This window comes from Styela clava, chromosome 10 (assembly GCF_964204865.1).
Source record: "Styela clava chromosome 10, kaStyClav1.hap1.2, whole genome shotgun sequence".
NCBI classification, from domain to species: domain Eukaryota; kingdom Metazoa; phylum Chordata; class Ascidiacea; order Stolidobranchia; family Styelidae; genus Styela; species Styela clava.
This window is the reverse complement of record NC_135259.1, coordinates 1,889,629-1,916,149: the sequence shown is the minus strand read 5'-3', so window position 1 is coordinate 1,916,149 and position 26,521 is coordinate 1,889,629. Positions and strand designations below refer to the sequence as shown.

At 35.2% G+C, this 26,521-nt stretch overlaps 2 protein-coding genes across 2 annotated transcripts; both read left to right on the top strand.

Annotated features, from left to right (window-relative positions):
• Window positions 1-340: 340 nt before the first annotated feature.
• On the top strand, window positions 341-8,934 carry LOC120337902 (ran-binding protein 9-like). Its single transcript, XM_039405805.2, has 13 exons — window positions 341-608; window positions 1,506-1,617; window positions 2,079-2,131; window positions 2,264-2,454; window positions 2,853-3,040; window positions 3,531-3,652; window positions 4,078-4,187; window positions 4,521-4,643; window positions 5,030-5,259; window positions 6,204-6,406; window positions 7,098-7,234; window positions 7,924-8,035; window positions 8,430-8,934. The coding sequence occupies exons 1-13, from the start codon at window positions 440-442 to the stop codon at window positions 8,558-8,560; spliced, it is 1,881 nt and encodes a 626-aa protein (XP_039261739.2). The 5' UTR covers window positions 341-439; the 3' UTR covers window positions 8,561-8,934.
• A 12,849-nt stretch (window positions 8,935-21,783) lies between these two features.
• Window positions 21,784-25,834, top strand: LOC120338221 (SUMO-conjugating enzyme UBC9-B-like). The gene is made up of 6 exons (XM_039406172.2): window positions 21,784-22,051; window positions 22,391-22,454; window positions 23,119-23,138; window positions 23,568-23,750; window positions 24,875-24,954; window positions 25,313-25,834. Exons 1-6 carry the CDS (start codon window positions 21,986-21,988, stop codon window positions 25,380-25,382), a joined length of 483 nt encoding a protein of 160 aa, XP_039262106.1. The 5' UTR covers window positions 21,784-21,985; the 3' UTR covers window positions 25,383-25,834.
• The last annotated feature ends 687 nt before the right edge of the window (window positions 25,835-26,521 follow it).

Here is a 26,521-nt window from a genome sequence, read left to right as displayed (position 1 = left end):
GAATACGGTAATAAGCTGGAAATCCCGTAATCACAATTTTAGATTTTGAAATTTGTTACTAAACAAAATGAGAAATATCAAATGTAAACATAAAGTGATATATGAACTTTACCATAATAATAATATTACTGGATATATAGGCCTAGTCATCCCTGTATCCTATTTCACCTAGCTGACCTGTTGCGGTGTTGCCCTTTTTTACATGGATGACTTTATAAACATGTAAATAACTGAATAAAGAAAAGGAAAGTCGCACAATTATTGCTGTCATTACTCTCTCATTATGCTGATCTCTGTTGTTTATATCATATTGTTCTTTACTTTTAATATTTAATCAGCATATCATAGTATTATAAAATAATTTTTATTAAAACAAAACTTGTGGAGGCTATTCAAGTGTTATCAGAATTTAATTATTTGTTCTTGGATATCAACCATTATGGATTTCTCTTTGGTTTCATATGATGAAACTGAATTCAAAAATCGACTCAAAAAATTATATCCAACTGTGAATGCAAGTGAAACACCATTTCCAACAAAATGGAGCTCAAGAGATAAGTTTTCTCTAATTAAACTCTCACAAGATGATCTAGAAGTACATTACAAAGGTGAGTTAATATATTAGTGTAATGTGTCTTACTACTTACTGAATACAGCGCGAAACACCGCAAAGAGCGCTAAACAGTGCGAAACAGCGCAAAAGAGCGCGAAACAGAGGAAAACAGCGCGAAACAGAAGGAAACCAGCGCAAAACAGAGGGAAACAGCGCAAAACAGGAGACGCAGTCATTACCACCTCCTGCCACGAAAGAACCACGGTGCCTCTCGCCATGGTTTTATGGCGCTATTTCCGGTATATTTACAAGGTTATGTACCGGATTATAGGTCATCATGCGAAATTTTATCTACCTTTTTGGTGATCCAGAAGTATGTGCAGCAATATGTCGCACAACCTGAATCCGCTACACACACACACACACATACTATTTTCAGGTTGTGCGCCATCTTGGTGCACATACTTCTGGAGGTCCCTTTTTACCTAACCCTAACCCTAAAGCCAACCATATCCACATGGAAAATGTTCTAAATTATGGTACCCAAAATGTGTCACCAGCAGGGGCAGACCTGCCATTACAGCATTACTGGCTACATACGTTGGTTTGTGTTTTTAATTTGCTGCCGTGGTAATCCAACTCAAAACAAGGTGCCCCGAACTCATTGCAAAACTTTTTTCTGCTTCACACTGTTTCCCTCTGTTTTGCGCTCTTTCGCGCTGTTTCCCCACTATTTTGCGCTGTTTCCCTCTGTTTTGCGCTGTTTCGCGCTATTTTGCGCTGTTTCGCGCTCTTTGCGGTGTTTTGCGCTGTATTCAGTAAGTAGTAAGACCGGTGTAATATGTGTGCTTTGTACTATCTGCTTATACCCTGTGTCTGTATTTCTTAATATATACATTATGGATGGTTAGAATACTCAAAAATACAAATTCTACTGCTTTGTTATTGACAGGACAAGGGAAAACACACAGAGATGCGGCATCAGTTCGATCAGATCATCCTATACCTGCTTCTTGTGGAATTTATTATTTTGAAGCAAAAATTGTGAATAAAGGACGGGATGGGTGTGTACTTTATTTCTGTCTGATTTACAGAAAACATCAGAACAGTTATTTCTCCCATAACATAGTAAATAATAAAATGATATAAACCAAGTGATTAACGAATATTGCTAGCCTTTTATTTTCAATCTTAATTTAGCCACCTGGAAGCTTAAGTTCCAGGATATTGATCAATATATATTTGAGGCCTTTGATTTCATAATTCGTACCCATATTACATCTAGTTTTACAATTGACTCTTAACATGGCAGAAAATGTAAGGAAATAGGATCAAAATCATAATGTAACTATCAAGTAATATTTCATTCATGTAAACTTTGATTTTATTTATTAAATTTCTACATGCTTGTGAATTGTAAACCCTCTATAGATTTCCAAGTCTGTATCCTGTGTATGTCTCCCTTAGTTAGATGACTTTTGTGTGATACTCTTGATATGTACTGACCATATTATCCTCATTTCAGATATATGGGTATTGGATTGTCTGCTCAGGGTGTTAATCTGAATCGTCTACCAGGTAAAATGCTTTTCATTGGCCAAGTAAAAATGGTTGTTCACATTTCTGAAGATTATTTTTATTTGAAGGTCATTAAACCATGCCCCTAATTTAATAACGATCATAAATTTTTTTTATGTGGTTCTATTTTAGGATGGGACAAGCAATCTTATGGTTACCATGGAGATGATGGACATTCATTTTGTTCATCTGGTACTGGTCATCCATATGGTCCCACATTTACAACTGGTGATGTTGTTGGTTGCTGCGTTAATTTAGTTGAGAATTCCTGTTTTTACACTAAAAATGGTGTCAACATCGGAATTGCTTTTAAAGATTTGCCGGTGAGATGAGGAATAAATTTTGTGGCCAAACCATATTAAAATATTCTCCTACACTGAGTTAATAGAATTTACAAAGATAACATGTTGATATGAGATAGCTCTGTTCATAAATATGTAGGGCTTTATTAACATTTCAGTGTCATGACCTACATTTAATATTATTAGGTGATAAATAGTTGATATGTAATACTGACAACATCAGTTCATTGTATGTGACAAATGACACCTCATGCTCCTAACAGTTTTGATATAGCGTTCTCAGTTAATAATATTGTGATATTGAGCAATGTTTTGAACTTTGGTATAGCAGAAATGTAATTTACCATGAGCAGTTTTACATTCAGTAGCTGTAAAACCAAATTCGAAGTTTTGACATTTTTTTCCATCACATGACATAGAATATTCCGCTCTACCCCATGGTTGGTCTACAAACTCCCGGTGAAGAAGTCTGCGCTAACTTCGGACAACACCCTTTCATATTTGATATAGAAGATTATACTGAATATTGGCGAATAAAAACTCGTTTATCTATTGAAAGATTAGAAGTTCCAGATGACACTGGTCAGTTTCAAACAACCTTACACAAGTAAGAGAAATTTACAAATTTGTTGGTTTTGTTGCTTCTTGAATCATGTATACAGATATCCCAAAGTTGACATTAGTTTTTTAAATATATACATGCCATAAAAATTATTCTGTAACTGTTACTAATAAAATACTAATACAGAGTAACCGTTCATAGGAATAAGTATACTTTGTATAGAAAAGACCTTATGTCAAAGTATCTCGGGTGAAATTCTATATATATTATTGGCTTATGGAAAAATAAATTCATTGAGAATATTTGAAAGAGAAATCATAAATTTCCAAATAAGCCTACTTTTCACATATAAACCTACATTGATTTATGTAAGTTCATTCTTTCCCTGTTGCTTTTCAAAATGACTTTAATAAATTTTTGATAAACTGTTCACATAAATGCATTCTGCTATACAATAGTAGCTACTAGCTAAATGAGCCACTTATTTGTCATTGAAATACAATTCTACTCTGAGAGTTGGCATCATATTTGTTAGACTTGTATCTACCTACCTCATCCATCATGGATATGCAGCTACTGCAGAAGCTTTTGGTCAAAGTGTTAATCTAGGATGGGGAGAATATAATGAGGATCTCACGTCAATAAGAAATAGACAAAGTATGTTTCATATTTCATTATTACCTTATGACCATTATATGTGATGCCTGTTTTAGTAATATTATCATTGTTGGTTTTCCTGGAACCGTTTTGTTTGTTTCACCAGATTGGTGCCTATTCTCATCCTTGTGTATGTTATCTCAATTTCCAAGCTGTGACATTTTTAAAATGAAACGGTATATTGTATGAAAGATACTACATTTCACATCTATACTAACTTACATACTTACAAAATTACATACCTTCATTCTGTTACGACCACTAAACATAATATTTTGTATATGTATTGGCTTATCAATGCTAACTTTAGCCATACAAAAGGACATTTAATTCAAAAAAAAAATATACCTGAAGTAGCATCTGTAATATAATGTATTCACTGAAAACTGTTTTTAGTATCCAAATGTAAATTGAACCATTTTCAGAAATTCAAAAGCTAGTTTTAGCTGGACACATGGCTGAAGCAATTGAGGTGACTCATCAATTATTTCCTGGTCTATTGGAAAAGAATCTGAATCTTTTATTTATGTTGAAAGTAAGTGATATGATACAGAACGTAAATGGAGGTGTTTGATATAACTTATTTAGACATAATTTTTATTAACATTAGTTGATGAAGTCATCGTATATTAGAAATTTGGTACTCCCGTAGTGTGTGTACCAGGTCAGGGGTAGGCGATAATTATATTCAGATTTTCCTTATTTTAGTTCTCTTACGAGTTTGGGGACTGTTTGTGTTAGACAAATGAATATATACCCCCTGCCCTGCGCACAGGCTTTCGTCCCTTCACATAACTTGATGTAAAGTAGGCGAAAAAAATTAATGAAGGTGTGAAAACCTCATGAAATATTGTTTCCCTTGTTCCAGGTACGTCAATTCATTGAAATGCTCAACGAAACAGAATGTGAAGTGAGAAGTATGAGTCGACACAATAGTCTATCTGGTGGAAAATCAAGTCCTGCAATGAGTCCCAAACCTTCTTGGCACAGGGTATGATGTTTTCCTGCAAATTACAATATATCTCGATAATTATCAATTTTACCATCTACTCTGATTTAAAAGATATTCTTGTGATTTAAAATAAAAAAAACTTAGTTAGGTTTAAGAACAGGAATCAAAGTACATCTTCACGCAACTGGCGAATGCTCTGAGTTATTATCTGCATCAGCATTTGCCATGGCTGATATTAGATTGTAACATCATGGATAGAAGTAATACATTTCATCCACCATCATCTGTAATATGTAAATTATATTCCTATTTTCATTCCAATTTCTATTACTATTTAAACTTGAACATGATTGGTTAATGATGACGATGTGTAGTTGAAATTCTCAAATTTGAAAAAGATATGTAAGATATGTATCTTTTTTCAGAGTTCTTCAAATAGCCCTACATCAAGTCACAATGGAGTTTCTCAACCTACAGACAGACAGTCATCACATATTGCAGACCACCATCCACACATACCTCACATAATGCACCCCCCTTCCACTCAACCACACGGAGATAGTGAAAGGAATAATACTGTGGCAACCAATTCTAGTCTTTCTCAAAATACAACTAGTTTTTCGATGCCCAAGTCATCAAATAGTAATGACAGCAGGTATGATTGGGAATAAGTATTATTGTGGCATTTCAACTTATGTGTAGTCATCAAATAGTAATGACAGCAGGTATGATTGGGAATAAGTATTATTGTGGCATTTCAACTTATGTGTAGTCAACCCAGGGTAATGGAAGTTGATTCAAAATTTGTTAGAGCAAAAACTAACTCATAAAATACAATTTTAATCTTTCATTATGTATGCTACCCTTGTTATCACCAAAATTTGGAAAATAAATCTGCCTGTGACTTAGTATTGAATCATAATTCATTAATTTAACACTTCCTCTGCCACGCTTGATTGGCTTTTTCCATATATCTTAAGAGTGAAAAAGGGGAAACCTACCAAGATTACATATCAGACGTGAGTTTAGTCTGCTTTATCCCAAGGAATCATGTTGCAATTGAGGTCATTACAAAGCACAGAAGATTATTGGTTGCTTGATTTGAATTACCCTTTACTACTTACTGCTGCAACTTTAAGCATTCCTCAGCTTTGCGTAGTTCATAACAAGTTATGAAATAGGGCAGGGGTGTGCAAGCTTTAATACGGGAGGGCCAGATACAGATATCTGAGTGAAACCGCAGGTCGACCTTTATTTGAACAAAGACTTTCTAATAGTTGCGTTCACAAAAATTTTGCCATTTGATCTTATGAAATGTTTTGTTCGCTTCGCACAAGCGTCATAGATAATAAGGTAGACTCTGGTATAGGCTTTGCAACGCAAAGGAATTGGAATTACTAGCATGTACCAGATTGAACAAATTCAAAACTCGTTCCACGGGCCGCACACCTGTCAAGATTGGCACTTCTCCGCGGGCTGCATAATTTTTCCTTGATGGCCCACTGGCCGCAGATAGCACAACCCTGAAATAAGGGGGAAAAAAACTCATATCATTATAGTCCGAAACTAATGTTAATTGCTTATGATTTATTATTTTAGTATTGACAGTGATAGTGATATGGATACAGATATTGAAGATCAAACTCTGTTAGCAATTAGTAATGGATCAACAAATATATCCAATCAAGATCTACCACATGCAGTCAATGGTGACGCTCGACTTATAAATGGTGTTTCTTCATCTCGTGAGGATTTACATGCTTCAAAAACAGAAAATGGTGCAATGGACACGAGTGAAGGAGGTATAAACTAGAGGGATATTTATTTTAATCGTCAATGCTTCATCAAAATAGCTCATTCTTCAGATTCTTCTGGCTCATTTCTCAGTGTTGAAATTGAACTCTTCTATGTTGAATTATCCACAATTACCATATTGATTGAAATGTTAGGTGCATGTTCGTATATGCCAATACCGTGAGTTCCTGGGAAAAGTCATTGGATCCATTATAAATAAGACTCCTGAATTCAGGTTACCAAAAATTCCGACTCTGACCAAATAAAATAAATTTTTGACTCCAGCTCCAGAAAAGAAATGTTTGAAAATTTTGGGATTCTGACTCCTATTAGAAGTCTATATTGACTTGGGGAGTTTCAGCTTGGTCTTCATCATACCTGACTTTGACACTGCAGCCGTGGTCATCGAATCTTTAATTCATCCAAAAAATTTTTTTAAATCAATTGTGTGAGGGTTGATTGTATTCAAGTAAGCTGATGGAATTGCAGGGTGGCAATTATGGCATCCTCTTACAATTATGTCCATACATCGGAACAAGTTAAATTGGCAGCAAACCATCAGGATCTGTGATCTGCAGGTCATGTCAAAATCCCTCAACACTGTTTGAATTTAGAAATCCTATTATCTTCAGATTGTATTTCCTAAAATTTTGACCAGAGCTTTGTATGTCACAACTTAATGTTGACATATGTCCACAGGTTACCACAGAAAATTATGCGGTGGAAATTCGGCTGCCATACTTCAAATGTTGTCATTTGGTAAGCAACTTCTGCAACTCTCCAGTGATATTAAAAAAGAACATGGACCAAGTATAAAAAATAAAAGAATGCTAGAGGTATGCTATTGCTACTCCTTACTATGAATATGGATAATTTCAAAAGATGAAATTAATTAACCACAAATATGAATTTTAAAACAGTGAGAACACAATGATTTTTTGGAATCATAGATAGCATTGCGAACCTAGTTAAGTAGGTACTAACAACAAAAATGATTTTTCCATGCAATTTATTATATTTCAATATTACAAAAAAATATCCAAATCTTCCATGGATATCCAGTTTGTAGGATGGAAAATGTACTATCATATACTTGGTTCTACCTATTCGTCCCTGTTAGACTTTGAAGTTATAGTTGTTGTTTGTTTGAATTCGATGATCGAGGAAAAGTAACTATTCAAAAGTCACCTGTCAAAATCTTGTGCTGAACTCATGCACCCTATGCACTTGAAGTCTAAAATGAAGCAAAAGCCATATTAATTTTTCCAACTAAAAATTGACACTTTAAAAAAATTGAAATGATTGATGTTGTCATGATTGCTAGCTGTATGTGATTTTGCATAGGTTGTATGTACTACCGCTTTTGTCTTTGCTCAGGCATGTTATTAAAAATGTTTTAGATTAATTGGCAAGTAATGTCTTTGTGAGTAGAATGATATTCTCAAAAATATGAGGTCACTTGCTCAGGTTGAGTCAGATTACTATAATTAAACAATTGATTTTGAGTTGTTTTGTTTTCGATAAGGATGCTTACAGTCTACTGGCGTATTCTGATCCCTGGAACAGCCCGGTTGGTCATCAGTTGGATCCAATACAACGAGAACCTGTTTGTGCAGCACTTAACAGCGCCATATTAGGTAAGTTTTTTTCAATGCTTCTCCTGATGCTCTACATGGGCAAACTACGGCCCGTATGCCAAATCTGGCCCGTTAGGTAATTCGATCTGGCCCGCCTGATGTTACTACAACCAAACTAAAACCAAATTCTGATGTTTTAGCTAAAAAAAGGAATTTGTTGAGATTGCGATTAAATTTAGTTTTGACACGAGGCTTATTGTTTTCCACTTTTGCTCTTGTAACACTGTAAATATTGTTCATAAAATTTAACTTTTTAAGTCACACTTGCATTGGATGCCAGTCTAGATGAGCAAATTTTTGGTCCGTGGTTCAAAAACCTTGTCCACCCCTGCTCTACACAGTATTGATGTCCGAGTCCATCTTCAAATGCTTCATGAAAACTTTTGCCTTTCAGAGTCTCAAAATTTGCCAAAGACTCCACCATTGCTCATGGCCATATCACACGCACAACAATGTATAAAGAGAATGTCACAGAGTCAAATAGGAACTTGTGCTTTTGCTTCTGTCTCCGACTATCTTCGATGACGATAAACTAAGTAATGTGACTGCAACTGGGGAACAATTTTGTAGCAATTGAAAAAGACTGCTTTGTACCATTTTTCATACAGTAAATGTGACTTCAAGAGGTAGAAAATAATGAAATATTCAGACGATTTAAATCTTTTTGAGTGTAATTGATTTGAGTCCTTATTGAGTGTAGTTGCTATTTTTCCCACAGAGAATTGTGGAGCATTTGTATGGCATATGGTTTCCTTCGAACATTCATAAGTCTCTTTTTCTTTATAGATGGTAAAGATATGGATGGTTATTTTTGTCATTTTCAATATTTTTACGACTTCGCTCATCTGTGAAATTTTGGGTGAATCTTACCCTCTTGATTAATAAATAATTTATGCCAACCTATTTCATAATTATTAGTCGGAAGGTGAAGAATAGGATTCATCCAACATGCCCTGCTATCCAATGCTGGTTGGTACAAACTGGATTACAAGCAGTGATGGAATTCAAAATTTTCTTGTTCTTTTCTGTACTGGTTCTTTTTTGTATCGAATTCCCTTGCAATAGGATAGGATTTACATATTTATCCATGAGAGGAGGCCGATAATATAGCTTAAATTATATGGTTAACCACGGCCTCTCATCAGGTTGGTTACCAGTCGGGTGTGGGGTTAGTTAGCCAGTTCATTTGTTTACATATGCATGGACTTGATGGAGGAAGCTGTAATAGATGGGCGATTACGTAAACCACCCTACAGGAGTCCAGCAATCCTCTCGCGCAACAGCTTAACGCATTTGAGAAAACCATGCCCAACTTATAGCAATACAACTTGAATGTCATATCTACCAATTACATCGCCAGTCTAACTAAGTTAACATAAAACGCTTTACATCAGTGGTCGGCAAACTGTAAGTACTACTGAGTCAAATATGCACATATGAGGGCTCTACCCACATTAATTCCCAACTGCTCTTTCTGTTTCAACTACATACAACTGACATGTGTTTCGCTCCAGCTAACTTCCTAAAAAAGACGTACAACATCTAGCCATGTGCAGATAAGAGTATATTGATGAGAAATTCATTAAAAGTGGTGTCGAGGGCCACAAAAATTGTTCGAGAGCCGCATTTTGTCGACCACCTCTTTACATGAATCAAATGCTAACTTTCTTGACGCCAGATATAACGCGAAGGCTCTAGTTACTTGCCCATTTGCTGAGATCGTTTTCAGTCGAAACCAGTGGTTCCCAAAGTAGGGTCCGTGACCGTGTAGCACATTCAGAGGGTCCGCGAAAAAAATCTGTTATATATGGCTCATGGCTTGATAATACAAAAATTGAGTGCGTAAATTTGCAAATACACATTTGTCGCCTTTTGCTGCTTCGCAATCACTGCTGGGGACACTGATTTTTCACTTCCTGTTTCGATCACGCTGCCACAATTTAATTATAATTAGACAAATGGTAAAAACACGTAGAAAAGTTGATGCTGAGTGCAGAGGGTAGGGTTGCCAACCGTCCTTTATTTCAAAGGACAATCCTTTATTTGAGATTTTTGTCCTTGTCCTTTTTAAGATGATAATTGTCCTTTATTTTTTCCAACATCGTTTTGCCCGATAGTTCCAGTACTGTGTTTGATATTATTCCGTTCTTGAATCGCCTCCGTTTATGTATTTCAAGCTTTCAATTATTCTTTTTAATTTCGCTTTGGCCAAATGAATATTTATTTTAGCTTGGAAAATAGCATATTATTGATTTATTCGAGAATGCAGATGAAAGTGCGGATGGAATGTTCACTTGTTTGAAAAACACTATGAACAATTTACAACTTGATTGGAAAAGAGTTTTCCTTGTTTAAGTGCAGATAACGCAAATTGCAACTTTGGAGAAAAACATTCTTTTCATACTAATGTTCGCACACTAAATGATATTAATATTACGCCTAACTGCAGTGCACACATTGTACACAATACATTGAAATTTGCTTTAGGAAATTTGAATGTTGACATTGAAAATAGTGTCTTGAAAATTTACAGTCATGTGTCAATGTCGGCAAAAAGACGACAAACTCTTATAGACTTTCATATATTTGTAGAGACGGAATTTCATGAAATTCTGCGTCATGTACCTACTAGTTGGCTATCTCTGCACCCATGCATCGAAAGAATCTTACTTTCTTGGGAAGCTTCAAGTTCTTATTTCTTGAGCAGACCAGCTGAATGTTCCAAACAATTACATAAACTTCTTATGATTGACAATGAGCCAACAGAAGTTCCTCAGCTTATTGAAATGTATTTAATATTCTTACAACATGTAATGGAGATATTTAAATTAGCTGTTCAAGAACTGAAAAAAAATGAAACTTCAACAGAATATGTTTTCATTATTCTTACTAAATTAAGAAATAGATTAAAATCTTCATCTGATGAAGAATTTTTTGAGTATGATGTTCACCAACTTCATGCAAATGTGAGTGCTACCGAAGCTCAAGACGCAACTGAAGATTTTGGATTATTTCCCAACTCTGCAATAACGTATTTAGAAAAAAGATTTGACTTTGATGAAAATTCAACATTTGGAAAATTGTCTCTTTTGGATAATCTTTCTCCAAAATATCAGACACTTTTAAAAATTATAGAGCATTTGAAGCTAAAAGACAAACCTAATTTGAATATGGATGACCTATTTGATGAACATTCAAAAAACTTTTGGCACGATTCGAAGCACTAAACTGTTCACAGAATGCAAAACAACAAGCAGTAAATTCCAATGTTAAGTGTGTTAATGTTTTCAGAATAGTTTCATTTGTGCTCTCTATTCCCGGAACCTCAGCTTATTGTGAACGCATTTTTAGTGTAATGTCATCTAAATGGCGCAGTGAAAGGAACAGATGTTCCATACAACTAACGAAAAGTGAGCTTTTAATATACTTCAACTTGAAAGACACGTGTCGTGAATTTTCGAAAAAAATAAAACGTGACCCACAATTGCTGAAGTCAGCAAAAAGATTAAACAGTTCAAAGTCGGTTTAGAAAAACAAAGCAAAACGAACAAAATACTGTAGCCTATATAGAAATAGTTTTTTGAATTGCGTAACGCATGAAGTCGATTGCGTAACACATGATTCTTCCCCAGTACTATTAAACTTCAGCTGAGTTCCTGAGGATAGATAAGCACACAGTATATTGTAATGCCCAATGTTCGTATATTGTGAAGATGCACGATAGAATTGATTTTTTTTTCAAGTACAGATACTGTATAATAAAATATACACTTAGGTCCTTAATTAATACAAGTCTACGTTTGAAATTCAAATCAAAACTGGTCACAAAGAAAACGTGGAAAAAAAACTTATTCTCGACTCTCGCCCGAAAAAAATTATCAATCTTCTCGACTAAGCGTGGCACTGCATAAAAGCGTGTCGTGAATAAATCACCATTAATTAAGGAAACATGCCAGAATAGCCTAGTTTCATTGTATTCAACACACTGATGATGGCGAGCACTCGGGGCGTTATATCGCAGGCTAACACCACCAGCTTTCGTGGAAGAGGGCTCATGGATGGAGTTAAATCCAGAAATATTGATATTACAAACTGGCGAATTGGTAACTTAGTTTCTCATGAGGCGACGAAATGGGCACATCGTGAGAGCAAGTTAGTTATTGGATTTTTTATATTTTGAAATTGATCTAACATTCAAGTGGAGGGGTTCAAGCGGTACTAGTAAGTCAGTTTCCATAGCCATGTAAGTTCGCTCTTCAGCTTCGTGCAGGATAGGGTACTCTATGGTTTTTGGTGAAGTGATGATAATATATTTTGTTTTATTCTACGTGTTTATATATTTGAGCATAGCTCTCTTGTTTAGTAAATTATTTTATTTATGAGATATTCAGAATCTCAATAAAATAGTAAATAATGTTTCTCGTCCGTCAGTGTGACACAAAAAATTGGTTTTTCTTAATGGTAATCAATTGATAGAATTTGCTTCGTTCAATATTCCAAATGTCAATTTTTAAGAATTGTTCTTTCAAGTTTACCTCGTATGTTGTCAATCGGGGATTAGTTAGAACAAGCTATGGTTTTTATGTGGAGTCAAACTAGACTAATCAACCTACAACACCAGCATGTTTAAAATAAGTTTAATACTATGTTTTAGCGACAATACGCATATATATAATATAGTTTGATTCCTGCCTGCCTCGTCTTATTAGGTGTCTTTTAATGATTATACTATTCGACACGCATATATATATATATATACGACTCTATTCAGTTCTGCTTGATTCTATCTAGTTTGTTTTGGGCAATTTGGTATTTTTAGTTGTCCGATTGAGCTCTGTGCAGTAGTATTCAATTTTGTCCGATTCTCATTAGTCATAACGAGGCATAGTCATAAGGCATAAAAAAACTGTTAGTTCTTGATTCTTGTCGTCGCTCTCTTAATCAGTGTTCCTCAGCTGGTAAACTGTTACCACTCGACTGTGTTCAACTGATTGTATCTTAATTTGAATAAATAGGATTAGGATAGGATTTACATATCGTCATGCTAATAACCGAATTGCGTAAGTCATTTTTAGCAGTTTTGAGAAAAACGTGGAAAACTTCCTAATGATACTGTTATGCCATTGAGAGTCAATAATTTGCCGTGGTTCAATTTTTTGATCGTAGCCGGATGTAAGTTACTTTGTATGACGCAGTTAAGTGACCTCATAATGGCGCACTGTGACTTAAAAAGAAATGTGTCTATGACTTGGGGACATACGCAATATTGCAACTTTACTATATGCACCAGTCCTGAAAACTAAACATTTCAAAAACGAATGTAATTCTCAGTATCTACAATGTCTAATCCCCAAAATAGCTAATCAGTTTCAATTACATTATTTTTTATGTTTAAAAATATATAATTCATCAATATAACACGTTCTGCACACCCACCGAAACAAGACTAAGATTAAATATAAAGAATAAAACAGCAATGTACCCAATATAAAAGCCAACCAAGGTGAATTGGACTCGGACAGTGAATATCACAAGTGCACGTCTTCTTATACTGTAGTATAAATTCAAATTAATACGCGCTAAGCTAAAATCCTAGATGCAAAAACTCGAAAATACTTTGCCGAGGTTATTTTGCCTTTGTGACGTCACAATAGTCCTGCGGTAACAATGATAATTCATTATGACAAAACAACTGCACAAATGTGCATGTCATACTAAATCTCCATTTTTATGGATTTCGGAATTCTTAAAATAAAATCTGAGTTAACAGACAGGTGCGCAGCATTACATAAATACCTATTTTATAAAAAACTCAAAATCGCCAAAAATGACTTACGCAATTCGGTTATTAGCGTGACGATATTCATCCCGGGGGAGAGGAAAGCCGATAAGACGGCTTATCCATATGGCGAACCACGGCCTCTCGTCCGGTTAATACTCCAAGTCAGGTATGGGATTGGTTATATTGTTTGTTTTCGGAAGCATGAACTTGGTGGTGGAGGAAGACGTAACCGACCAGAGGTCACCCAACGACGGCGAGGAGTCCAGCAATCCTCTCGCACAAAACCATCCCTGCATTGGATTCGAACCTGCGAACCCACGTAGAGTAATTAGAGGTGCGGTGGCGAGCGTATTCCTAACGCTTAGCCGTTGGCCCGTTGAGCCACACCGCAGCGCCAAATAAATAATGTAAACCTGTTATAACATGGTGTCAGAATTAAAAGACTGATCAGCGTGAGTAAATTTAACTCTCCCAGAAACGTCCGCTTCGAAGGAAATCTAAGCGAAAACTGGGGGAAATTCGAGCAACAGTTTGAAATATAATTAGAAGCATCAGGTGACAAGGCAAAGTAGAGAATAACACAGAAGTAGCAATATTACTCAATTTTGGCGGGGAAGATGTGGTAGAAATTTTTAGTGATTTTGATTTTGCGGAAGCCGACGACAGAAAGAAACTTGATAAAGTTGTTAATAAATTTAAAAACTATTGCAATCCTAGAAAAAAATGCTATTTTTGAGCGACATCAATTTTGGCAATCAGATTGGTACTACCACAGATACGGAGATCTACAAAAATTCGACGACCACCTGAAATATACTGTGATCAATATTATTAGTTGTAGTTAGTGTTGTTTTATTTTGATATGCTTATTTCGGAAAAAAGGGGATGACACGTGTTTTGAAACGTGTCCAGTAGACAACTTTTTGATTGGCTGCTTTGTAAGTCCACGAGTGTGTGACGTATTCGTGTTGGGCCAATAAATCGATAGACATAAAAAAGATGTTAGTTTTTTTAGTTAGTCAGTTAGTTCGTTTATTTTTGTCTGTCGCTCTTTTAATCAGTGTTCCTTTGCTATTAAACTGTTGACGCTAGTCTGTGTTCAACTGATAGTGTCTCAATTTTAATAAATAATACTAACTTGTTACAACAATCTCCAACAATGAAATCACAATGGCCGACAGATATTCCGTGGTAATTGAATTTTAATATTTCAGTAACACATCTCAATAACTCGTAATTTTTTGTGAATTCATCTACCTACGTCCATAGAGCAGTATTGATGTGAGGCAGACTTGAACAAAGACTAAATAAATCGAGCTGTTCTTGCATCTCCCATTGAAAACTAAACTTTCAAAACTATGACCGTTTCGATTCCATCGTGTGAATACACATTGAGATAAAAAGTTGGATAAAATAGTCATAGATACTTTAGCCAGATAAAAATCGTACTATTTTCACGGAAATCACGTAGCCCACTGATTTACCCGGATTTACCTGATAGTCTGTACTTTCAACAAGTAAAATTCGATTTGCGAGCAGATCCATTTTTTTGCGAATACACGTGAATTATGAGTGAATTATTATGTCTCTCGAAAGCTTGCAGGCCGGGGAGTTGATTCCGATTAAGATCCTTCGCACTAATTTCTTTTCCATATCATGCAGTACCGTACGTCTAAATGACAGACAAAACAAAGTAGCCGATAAGATGGATGTTAAACATATTTGAGAAAATGAATCGAAAAAGATCGCTATTTTTGGCGCGCATATTAACTGTTACTTGTATTTGATCAGTTTCCTTGCAATCAAAAACCATATCTCAGATGCAAAAGATGTGCAGCCTCGGCAACAATGTCCTAGAGCAGTCTTGCACGACTCTTTTAATATCGCGGGACGTGAACGTTTTTACCGAACTTGAATACCAGCCAAGTTCTGATTTATGTTAGAATTCGCATAATACATAAAAACAAGTTTATTTACATAAAATCAATCAATTGGATCAATTTATTGGATGAACAGTGACGTTTTATTCAGCGCATAAATAAAGTAGATACGATAGAAAAATACATTATTTCAAATAATTTATTTGTGTAGTAAAAATGTGAATGTAAAAATTTGAATTGTGATTAGATATAGCTGGTTGTTCCAGAGTAGCCGGCTCCGGGGGCCACAAAATTATTTTTGCATAGTTCGAAGGGCCACAATGCCATGGATAGGTAAACAGTGCAATACAAAACAAGCACTTTTATTGTGCAAACACATTGATCAATATTTGTCATTTATCAAGCTAAAACATGCAAAAATCACCAGAAAGCTTACTAAAACCTGCAAAAATTCTTCAATATACACATACAGACATGCCATAAACATGCATTCTATCCTATCAAAGTGTATTCATTAATTGGGACCAATGACATTAAACAACATGATAGGCAACTCTGACGTCACTCCATAAGACTACAGGCAAAACATTGTATTTCATGATACGCTCCAATGCACATATTTCTCGTCGCCTTTCGCGTCCGTTTTCCGCTCGCTTTTGCTACTCGGCGTCTTTTTTACGTGTAGTACCTGCCTTTTTGCGCCTGTAACGAAACAAAATAATCTCTATATCTAAGAAGTTTTGCTTACTTGGAAAGCTGGAATAACAGGCAAGCTGTAAAGAGCAATTCTGGACATCATAGACGTTTTTTTTTTATCAGAGAAGATTACAAACGCGATAGCGGAAAGATTTGTGTGGAACATTTTGCAGATAATGACAAAGTTCGAAGTTAGTAATTTTAATGTTTGCGCTTAATCATTGAAATTTCATTTAAAGAGGGTGTCATACAAAACTGTGCTGCGATACAATTCCATAACACAAAGTTTGCACCTATCGAACTTGCTTTTGTAGGTGAATTTATTAGACATATTACATATTCAGTTAATCGTAGGTAACATTGCTGGTACATAATGCATCGTAGATAGGTTTGTTTAAATTTAGGAATTTAGCTCATAGCCCACTAATTAATATTATCTTCTATGCAGGAGGTTGCAGGGCTGAATTCAACTTGCAGCCTTACCGATCACCTGACGATGCTCATTTAGTTTGGCTCGAGCAAGTCTTCTTGAAATGCTTGTGTGAATGGAAACTACCTATATTTTTTGCCTTCCTCCGATTTTAGACAAATTTATTCTGAGGGATTTCGCATATAATTCTCACTGATTGTTGGCTGTTTATAATTCCTATTGATTGTGAATTCTGATTATAACAATGAGTTGAAAATTTTTTTACCTAATTTACTGGCACCTTTTTCTTGTCAATACTCCAAGCTGAGGTAATAAACATGACAATACATTTATGTCATCTGGAAGCAAAATATGCACACAAATTAATAGTTTGGCACATTGAGATAATACATCATGACAGAAAATACAAGTTAAAGATATGTATGACCATCACATGGTAATTAAAATTAAAAAAAATTAATAGGGGCTGTGGAGTATGGAAAGTTCAAGACAAAGAAAAGAACAAATGTTCATAGCTCATGAACTCTCAATTTTGCCTCCATTGCTTTGTGAAGGCCAATATATTTCGAGTGGCTGAATTGGTTTACCTTTATGATAGCAACGATTTTGTATTTAATATAGCGAGATTATTTCAATTTAATTGAAGTGATATAATTTCCCAAAGCAATGCTTGAATCGTCTAGAATAGATCAGTGGTGTCAAACTCATGGGTTTTCGAGAGCCGCATTGCATTTTAAAAATTGTAAAAAGAGCCGCAAACAGTTTTTGATAATGTATACTTAAAAGATATTTTTAAGATAGTTTTAGTTTGTGACATATATTGTGATGCAACTAAACAGTTGGATTAAGTTTTAATATTTTCTTCAATTTCAAATGCAATTACATATTAATATTTGCATTCCACTATTATTGCAACATTTGCAAGTTACAGTATTTATTATAAAAAATCGTAAAATTCTATGTACAACCATCAAAATCATTTTTGAACAAGCTTTGAATAAGGAAAGAATAATACATACACTAAAAATAACTTAATCTAAATATATGAACCTAAAATTAACAAAAATACTACAGTATAAACTCAATGTTTTAATAATTACATTCGTCCTGGCGTTTGGCATCTTTTTTGTGTCACCAGCATACTAAGGCCAGTCTGAAATGATTTTATAGTACCAACTCTAACTAACGAGGCCACATGATCATGGGTTTATCTGGATCTTTACGAATGTTTAATTAATTCCAGTAATGCAAAAAAGTTACTTTTATCATTTCATGTATAGATCAGTAAAAAAACAAATGACAGATTTTTTCGACAAGACATTTTGCACTACATTGCGTGGCATAGGATTGCTTGAATTATTATTGATATTGATTTTTAGTAACTAAGTCGTTGTATAATTATATTAATATACAAACACATGGAAATTTTCTGTTCGAAGTTGGTCTTCGAATTTGTCATATTGACTGCTGAGCTTATTGTGTTTTTTGATTGTATTGATGGAAATATGACAAATTAAACAATGTGCTTCAGAATTTTGTGAAGAGCAGAAATGTGACAACTCCCATTTTCTTCGAAAATGCCACCTTCTTCGTGTACTTTGCGTTTAATTTAATTACTCAAGTGTTTTATTCAAGTATTCTTTTGCTAGCTTGATGTGTATTCTTAATTGGGTCAAAATGTGGACAAAAAAAATTAATATTCCAAAACTACTTTCAGTAAATTGTTTTCTGTGTGAATAATCAATTTCACTTTAGAAGGTTTGAAAAATCTATTACATTTAGATAAAAAAAAAACTTCCAAAATACTATTACAATTATTGTTAAGCGTTCGAGGGCCGCACTGGAAGTTCTCTGGGGCCGCGAGTTTGAGATCCCTGGTCTAGATTGACGTTGTTCAAAAAATATATGATAGTATTTTATCATGAATGATGATTATACCCCTTCCGGAATTTCTTCTATAGTACTACCAAAAGTTGATGAACCAAATATAACACAGGTGCAGTGAGGTACCCGTAATCCTCATTACCAAAGCTGTTTTAAGTATGTCTGGCGTGTTTTGTGCCTTTTTACAAATAAGACCGCTTATGCAATCTTACGCTTTGGAATTTTTAGTTAATTTCCTCAAGCCCTGCAGGATGTGGGGGCCATACACAACTCTACCGGAGGGTCAAATGTCTTTGCATGTCTCCATAGGTTGTTTTTCTATTGCAATTTTCTATTTTCAATTGCATTATATTTCTTGGAATCACACTGTCACTGATATGTCGCCAGACTTCTGATATCTCCCCGTCTGCTATAGTTGTCCTGTGAATAAATAATAGGAAATTGAGATTAGACGAATAGTGGGTGTGATATACAACAATAGTATTCACCTTACTTTTTACCGATTTCTTTTTACCCCAACTTTCAAAAATATCATTAAAATCGACAACAACTGTCAAAGCAGGCACGAACACCATTCGTGCTACGCCTTGAAAGCAGCACACATCCGCTCGTTTTCGTCTCGTCAAGTATGTGCATTGGAGCGTGCTATCGAATACGATCTTCGGACAAAAATGCCGGAGTTGCGCATCATGTTGTTTAATGTCATTGTTGGGACCCACCGAGTGTTTATGTTACACAAGTTTGACGCCCGAATGATACACCACAATGAATGATACCCGTTCGTGTCTTTGTCTTTTTTATTTTGAATATATGTTTTTGTGTTGAATGTGGGTAAACTGACGCATGTATTAAACCTTTATAAAGGTTTTGCCAGTTTCCCCGATTTTCCCAACCCAATCTTCTGTGTGTTCATTGTTTGTGTTTGGTGTATGATTTTTTTGCGGGAAAATCAAAATATACTTATATTATTATACTTATATACTCTTCCTCAGAGGCACAGTTGTTACCACTTCATGGCAGCTCCTGCCACGAACGAACCGCGGCATCTCTTGCCACGGTTTTATAGCGCTATTCAGTAATCAGTATTAACTGTATATTCACAAATTCATGCACCAGATTTTGATTGATCATGCGGAATTATATCTACTTAAACCCTAACCCCAAATACATCAAAACTGTATCCATAAGAAAAACGTTCCAACTTACCCAATCCTTGTCATCATAAGGGACAGCTCTGTCTTTACGGCCCACCTATCGTGGTTACGACAGCAAAATTTTACCTGCCATTGGTTTTCGATTTGCTGCCGCGGTAACGGCAGCTCGTCATTGGTTTGTGGCAGCTTAAAAGTCAGTCGTCATCATAGGTTCATGGTTAATCAGTTAACCATGATAGGATTGGCCATAGCGGCCATGGAATAGAAATACCGCCATGGTTTTGCGGCAGCTACAGACGCCACAGAATACTTAAAACTGCACTTGCTTCCTCAGGATGAATATGTTGAATTATATCTCCTCCAAATTTCCTGAATTCTGTCTGATATTTCTTCACACCGGTATGTTCCGTCTCCATAAACTGTGAGCGGCATACAAGCATTGAAAAAGTACTAACGTTAATTGATAAAATACCGTACCGGTACAGTATACAGGTATAGTCTACACCACTGTGAAGCTAGCAGCACTTTCAGCCAGAATATTTTTACACATTGAATATAGGTTCCACGTGCATATAGTGTTCACTTACAAGGTAAATATGAAAATTGAAAATTCTGATCAAGAAGAATATACGCTATGTTTAGTATTATATATGATCAAGTCAAAACGTGCTGAGACTGTTCTGACATAATGAAATCGAATCTTTGAGGTTTCTACTTTTCACCAATGGTGTTGCAATGCTGCCTTTATTGGAGGTTTTCATGAAACGACCATGTTACACGACGAAAATTCAGTCATTTTTAAATATCTCTCAAAAAATTATAAAAAAATTGTGTGCACTGTAACAGTCGCTTTAGCTTGTTTACTATATATTAACAATACGAGGAGTGTAGTTAATGATTGTTTTGCCTTAATTGCTATTGTGAAACTAATCAAAATATACACTTTCTTTTAAAAATCATTGGGAACATTTAATTTTACGCGTGGGTATTTTCTGCGATTCTGTCAGTCACAATTTCGTGTTTTGCTGCTAGCTTCACAGAGGTATAGTCTACCTGTAATTTATTCTGACAGTAACAAATAAAAACTGGCCACAGAATCAGGAGAGCGAATGAAACCTGGCTTGGCGGTGGGGCCCATCGTTCTAAGCGCTACGAAGTACGAATACGCTCGTCACTGCGCCTGTGATTACGGTGCCCTTCGTAGGTTCGAATCTCATGCCTGCATGCGGGTGTATGATTAAGCCGTCTCTTCGACTTTCTTCTCCACCAGGATAAAAATGTAAATCCTATCTTAAAACCAAAGATAACAATTCTAAATAAAAAATATAGCCTATGTGGTAGAACCAAAACAGAAAAATACTTATTGTTGACATTTTTATTCTGCCTCTTGTATCAGTGGCAATATAAATCAATTAGAGAAATCACAATTTTTTCAGAAAATCACTTTTGATGGCAATTTGTTGTGCATGAGGAACATACTGGTAGTAGACTATGTATTTGAAGTTATCTCCCATAATTGACTGAGAAATTTATTCTGTTACCTATTGCAGTATTGTGTTACTTCAGTGCACAATGATTTCATGACTGATATAGATTAAGCAGATCACTTAGATTTTACATAAACATTTCATTACATTTTGATTATTTTCCTCCCCAAGTATAATATACAGATATACCGGTAGTAGTAATACGTGAATATAGGTAACATAAAAATGCAAATGGACAGACTGCTGCTGATAGCTGGATAGTGTAATATAAAAGTGTGCAGAAAAAGAAAATGTCTGATGAATATTAAGTAGAGTATATTTGCCTTGATTAAAATCAGAAAACCGATGACTGAATTACAGTGTTCATTTTTCAGTCCTATTTTTGTTTTATTCAAAGAAGTCATCTAATCTCATGAACAGCTAATATTATCATGACTTCATTTTACCTAACTAACAGTTAAATAATATACGGTATACTGCTGCACTGCAAAGACTTTTTTGCGGATTGAGTAGTCTGCTTACATGACGTATGCCAATCGAGGTTAGACTGGAGTGTTCTCAGCGTGAATTTCAATAAAAAACTTCCACCTAACTCTGCTATTTGTTTATTGCTTGAGTCCTATAATCCACCTTACCGATGTCTGGAATTGCCCCCTCTAGATTGTCAGAAGAAAGAAAGGCATGGAGAAAAGACCACCCTTTTGTGAGAATTATTGTATATTTTGAAATGCAATCTGACAATTCATTTTTGTAATCATGTTCTGGTTATTTAAAGCTAATATTCTCAGAAATCGCTTATACTTAGTAGGCCTACATTAGACTTATTTCTCGTTTGTGAAAGAGAAATTTCACTTATTCAATTTCTGATTAGCATTACGATATGAGGGCTGGGATTGATAGGGCATTTAGCGTTATTGTATGTATGAATGTAAGATTAATGAATCAATAACTCAAATATTAATATAAATAAACCATGAACATGTCCAAAAATATGTGAGAAAGAAATGTTTTTTTGCTGGGTTCAAATTTTTCTCTTATATAGGGTTTTGTGGCAAGACCAGTGAAGAATCCAGATGGAACATTCAATTTGATGACATGGGATTGTGGTGAGATATTGTTTCAGATATCATAACCTGAAATTTTAGTTCAAAATTGTCATAAATATCATGTTCTACTTGGAATTAGTAACTGCTTGGTTATATTACCTTATTGGTAAGTCGTAGTTGTCTTATCAAAGCAATTTTCATTTATGTTACATTTCATTTGTATTTATGACTGTTTGTATTTTGGTTGACAAAATAATGAATCTACACGGAACCAGGTTCTGTGGATGGGATCAGTATTGTACTTGATCAAAGTGTAATATAATATATACACAATTTTACACATGCCCTCTGAACTATACAATAAATCTGATGTAAAGTGTCGGCTAGTAGAAAAAATAAATAATTATTTATCAGCCGACTCATTTTCTGTCTTTATTTTATAATTTCATATTGTGATAATCCATACTGACAGTTTGATCACAGAGTAAATAAAATGGTCAGGAGTCTCAGTGACCTGTAAAGGTCTTGTTGCATACTAACCAACACAATTCAATGTTCAAGTATTCACAGCACTGTATTTCTATACAAAAAAATCGGATACTATTGTTCTTTTTTAACATTGTTTTGTGGGAATAAAATCTCTTTCTCTTATCTTTTAAAAATCATCTTGTTCCATTTTCTACCCAATAAAAAAAATTTTTCAATCTATTTTATTATTTTTCAGCAATTCCTGGAAAGGCTGGGGTAAGTTATCATTGCATATTCAAGCCATTGGCTACTGGACAATGTTTTTGGCATTGAGATGTTATATTTAATAATTATTTAAGCTGTATCAGTATTGTATTGAGTGATTGTACCAACAAAGCAAGGGGCAGTATGCGAATCTATATTGAATAACTTGTTGAAACCTTAATACCACTATATCTTTATTGACTATGAAAATGGTCGCGTTGAACTACGCAAGCGAAGCAACACATGAAATTTAAGTGAATACAATAAATGCAAGTTTTGATGCATTTCCATTGTACTATTGCTTTGTTAGAATATTCTTGTCTCGAAGAAATTGTGTAGGATGTTATATGATTGTGACAAGTGGTTTTTTTCATGTAATGGTAATAATGTATTTCCTGACATCGTAGTGTGAAGTAACATTAACATTTTTTATATCCATAGACTGCGTGGGAAGGTGGTTTATACAAGCTGAAAATTATATTCAAAGATGATTATCCTTCTTCACCACCTAAATGCAAGTTTGAACCTCCCTTGTTCCACCCCAATGTTTATCCATCTGGTACTGTTTGTCTTTCTATTCTGGATGAAGAAAAGGATTGGAGACCTGCTATCACCATTAAACAGGTTAGGCATTGGTGATTCACCAATTGGAATCCTATCAATCCCAATTCATTCTACCGTATTTTACGGACCATATGGCACCTTTTTTTTCTTCAAAATCGATCGTGCGCATAATATATGGAACAGGTAGTACTTTATTGCGTACACTCAAAACTAGATAGTACTTGTAATGGTTGCGTCTTATGCACAGTGTGCCTTATGTATGAAAAAACCTGAGTAATTTAGGATAGAATAGGATAGGATTTACATATTTATCCCGGGGGAGAGGAAAGTCGATAAGATGGCTTATCCATTGGCGAACCACGGCCTCTCGTCCGGTTACCATTCCAAGTCAGGTATGGGATTAGTTATACTGTTTGTTTTCGGAAGCATGGACTTGGTGGTAGAGGAAGCCGTAACCGAACAGCGGTCAGTGAACCACCCAACGACGGCGAGGAGTCCAGCAATCCTCTCGCACATAATCATCCCTGCATGGGATTCGAACCTGTGAACCCACGCAGAGTAATTAGAGGTGCGGTGGCGAGCGTATTCCTAACGCTTAGCCCGTTGAGCCACACCGCCGCGCCGCATTTATTGTGAGTGCTCACTATAATTCGGTGCACCTTATGGTCTGTAAAATATGGTGGTTAAAATGCTTGCAGTTTTTCGCAATGTGACATTTATTTGAATTATCTTGCTTTGTGAAATGAGCATGGTGAACTCAAAATTAGCTGATTCTGCCTGTTTCATTGTCTTTTTTCAACCTTGAAAATAGGTCAACCTTGAAATAGGTACACTCCCAGCATAAAAATGACGTTCAATCAAAACGCATGTACAAAAACTTATTTTTGTAAAACACAAATGACGACATCAAAAAGATGAGTAGATTATACTGATTTCATTGACTGTAATCAATGCGATACAAGTTTATTCTTGAGATTTAAGCGGTTTGAAATTTATATATTGGTTATGGCGTTTAGTGTGTCTAAAATGTGGTTTAGTAAAAATTGAAATCTAAATTTTCTCAACTAACCTGAATGCCGTAACCCTAACATTACTCATTTTATTAGATTTTTACAAATTGCAAAAAAACTTCAATAAAACAATCTGGGCCCTTTTTTTATTTTGCATTTTGTATCATAATTTAGATATTACTTGGCATCCAAGATCTGCTGACTGAGCCAAATATAAACGACCCAGCACAAGCTGAAGCTTATTCAGCATACAGGTAATTATATGACACATTCTTTTCCCCCTCACCTAGGCAAATCTAAAATATTTATGTTATTGCCTTGGCAATTGAAGGTGTCTCCATTTGCCTAGTAAATTTTCATTGTTAGATTTTAAATTCAAGACCTCAAATGAAGGAATATTAATGTAAGACTCCACTTCCCTATCATGGGCTCATGGCAACATCATACTCATTTCCAAAACGCTGCATTTCTACAATATGCTTTGTTGAGCAGGTCTTCTTTAACTGATATGTAGATTCAATTAGTCTCTATTTCATCTATTTAATGACTAATAAAATAGTGTTTCTTTCTGCTTTTCTGGCTAAAAGTTTATGGCAATATTTTTCCTTCCAGTCATAACCCGCAGGAATATGAGAAAAAAGTTCGGAGTCAAGCAAAGAGATTTCAAAAGGATTGCATATAATATGAATTACCTCTCCTGCAATACCGTGAATTGCCACATAGTAGTCAGAAATTTATCGTCAATACGGACTTGAATTACCAGCATGGTTACTAAAAATTCCTGATATAAAATATTTGCAGCCCTTCTGCTCAAGACATATTTTTTGTGCTAGTTTTATATGTATATTATTGTAAGTGACTGCATCAAATTTGGGACGAAGATGCTATGACTTGTATTACAAGGAGTTGATGGCCGGTATATTGACTCCCATGTGTGTACATGGACTGAGCCACGGAAACGCAACCTCTCAGGTGTGCACATGGATTAATTATCATAACAGTTTTTGTTAATACATTTTGTACATCATTGTGTATCGAACCTTGGGAACAAAATTTTTCAGACTAGCTGGTTTCATTGCATTACTGTTCCCTGATCGTATTAATTTGAATTGCATCAAGTCTCACATCAATCAACTTAGCCTGATTCATAACATAATTCTTTGTATTCATGGTGGAGTTTTCTGAATGAGTGTAGTGACCTTGACGGGCATCGCATGCGAAACAACATAAGGCTCTGCGGTGTGGCGCAACGTGATAGGGGTTAGGATTACGCTCGCCACGGCGCCTCTGATTAGCCCCCGTGTGGGACAATTATGCGCGAGATGATTGCCGGTAAAGTAAATGGATGAGGAGCTCTGGTTCTACATATGATTGAACCTTCGTTTTCGGCTTTTTTCTCTCCAGTGATAAATACGTTAATACTATCCTACGTTTTTTTAGTGGGCCACACTTTTCATTGAAGGAGGGTGTTTTAGCATTTCAAATAGAATCCGGCGTATTAAGTTGCTGTTAATTTGAGTCTACGTGGTTTTGTTAAAATTATGTTAGTCGTTGGAATTACCCAAATCAATAAAAGAGAGAGAGATTTGTATTTTTTGTCGACTAGAAAACAAGCAATGGTATACGATAAAATATATTATATAACTTCACCTCAATACTTTATTTTCACCCGGATTAATTTGGCCGATATTGTAAGAAATCGCAACGTGGTCAGTGATAAGATTTTATCCGCACCGTTTTCGCGACGAGATTTTGTCCGGCCCGCTGACTGTATCCAACCACACTCTGTAATGCGGTCCGACGCATCATTCCTGAAAGTTG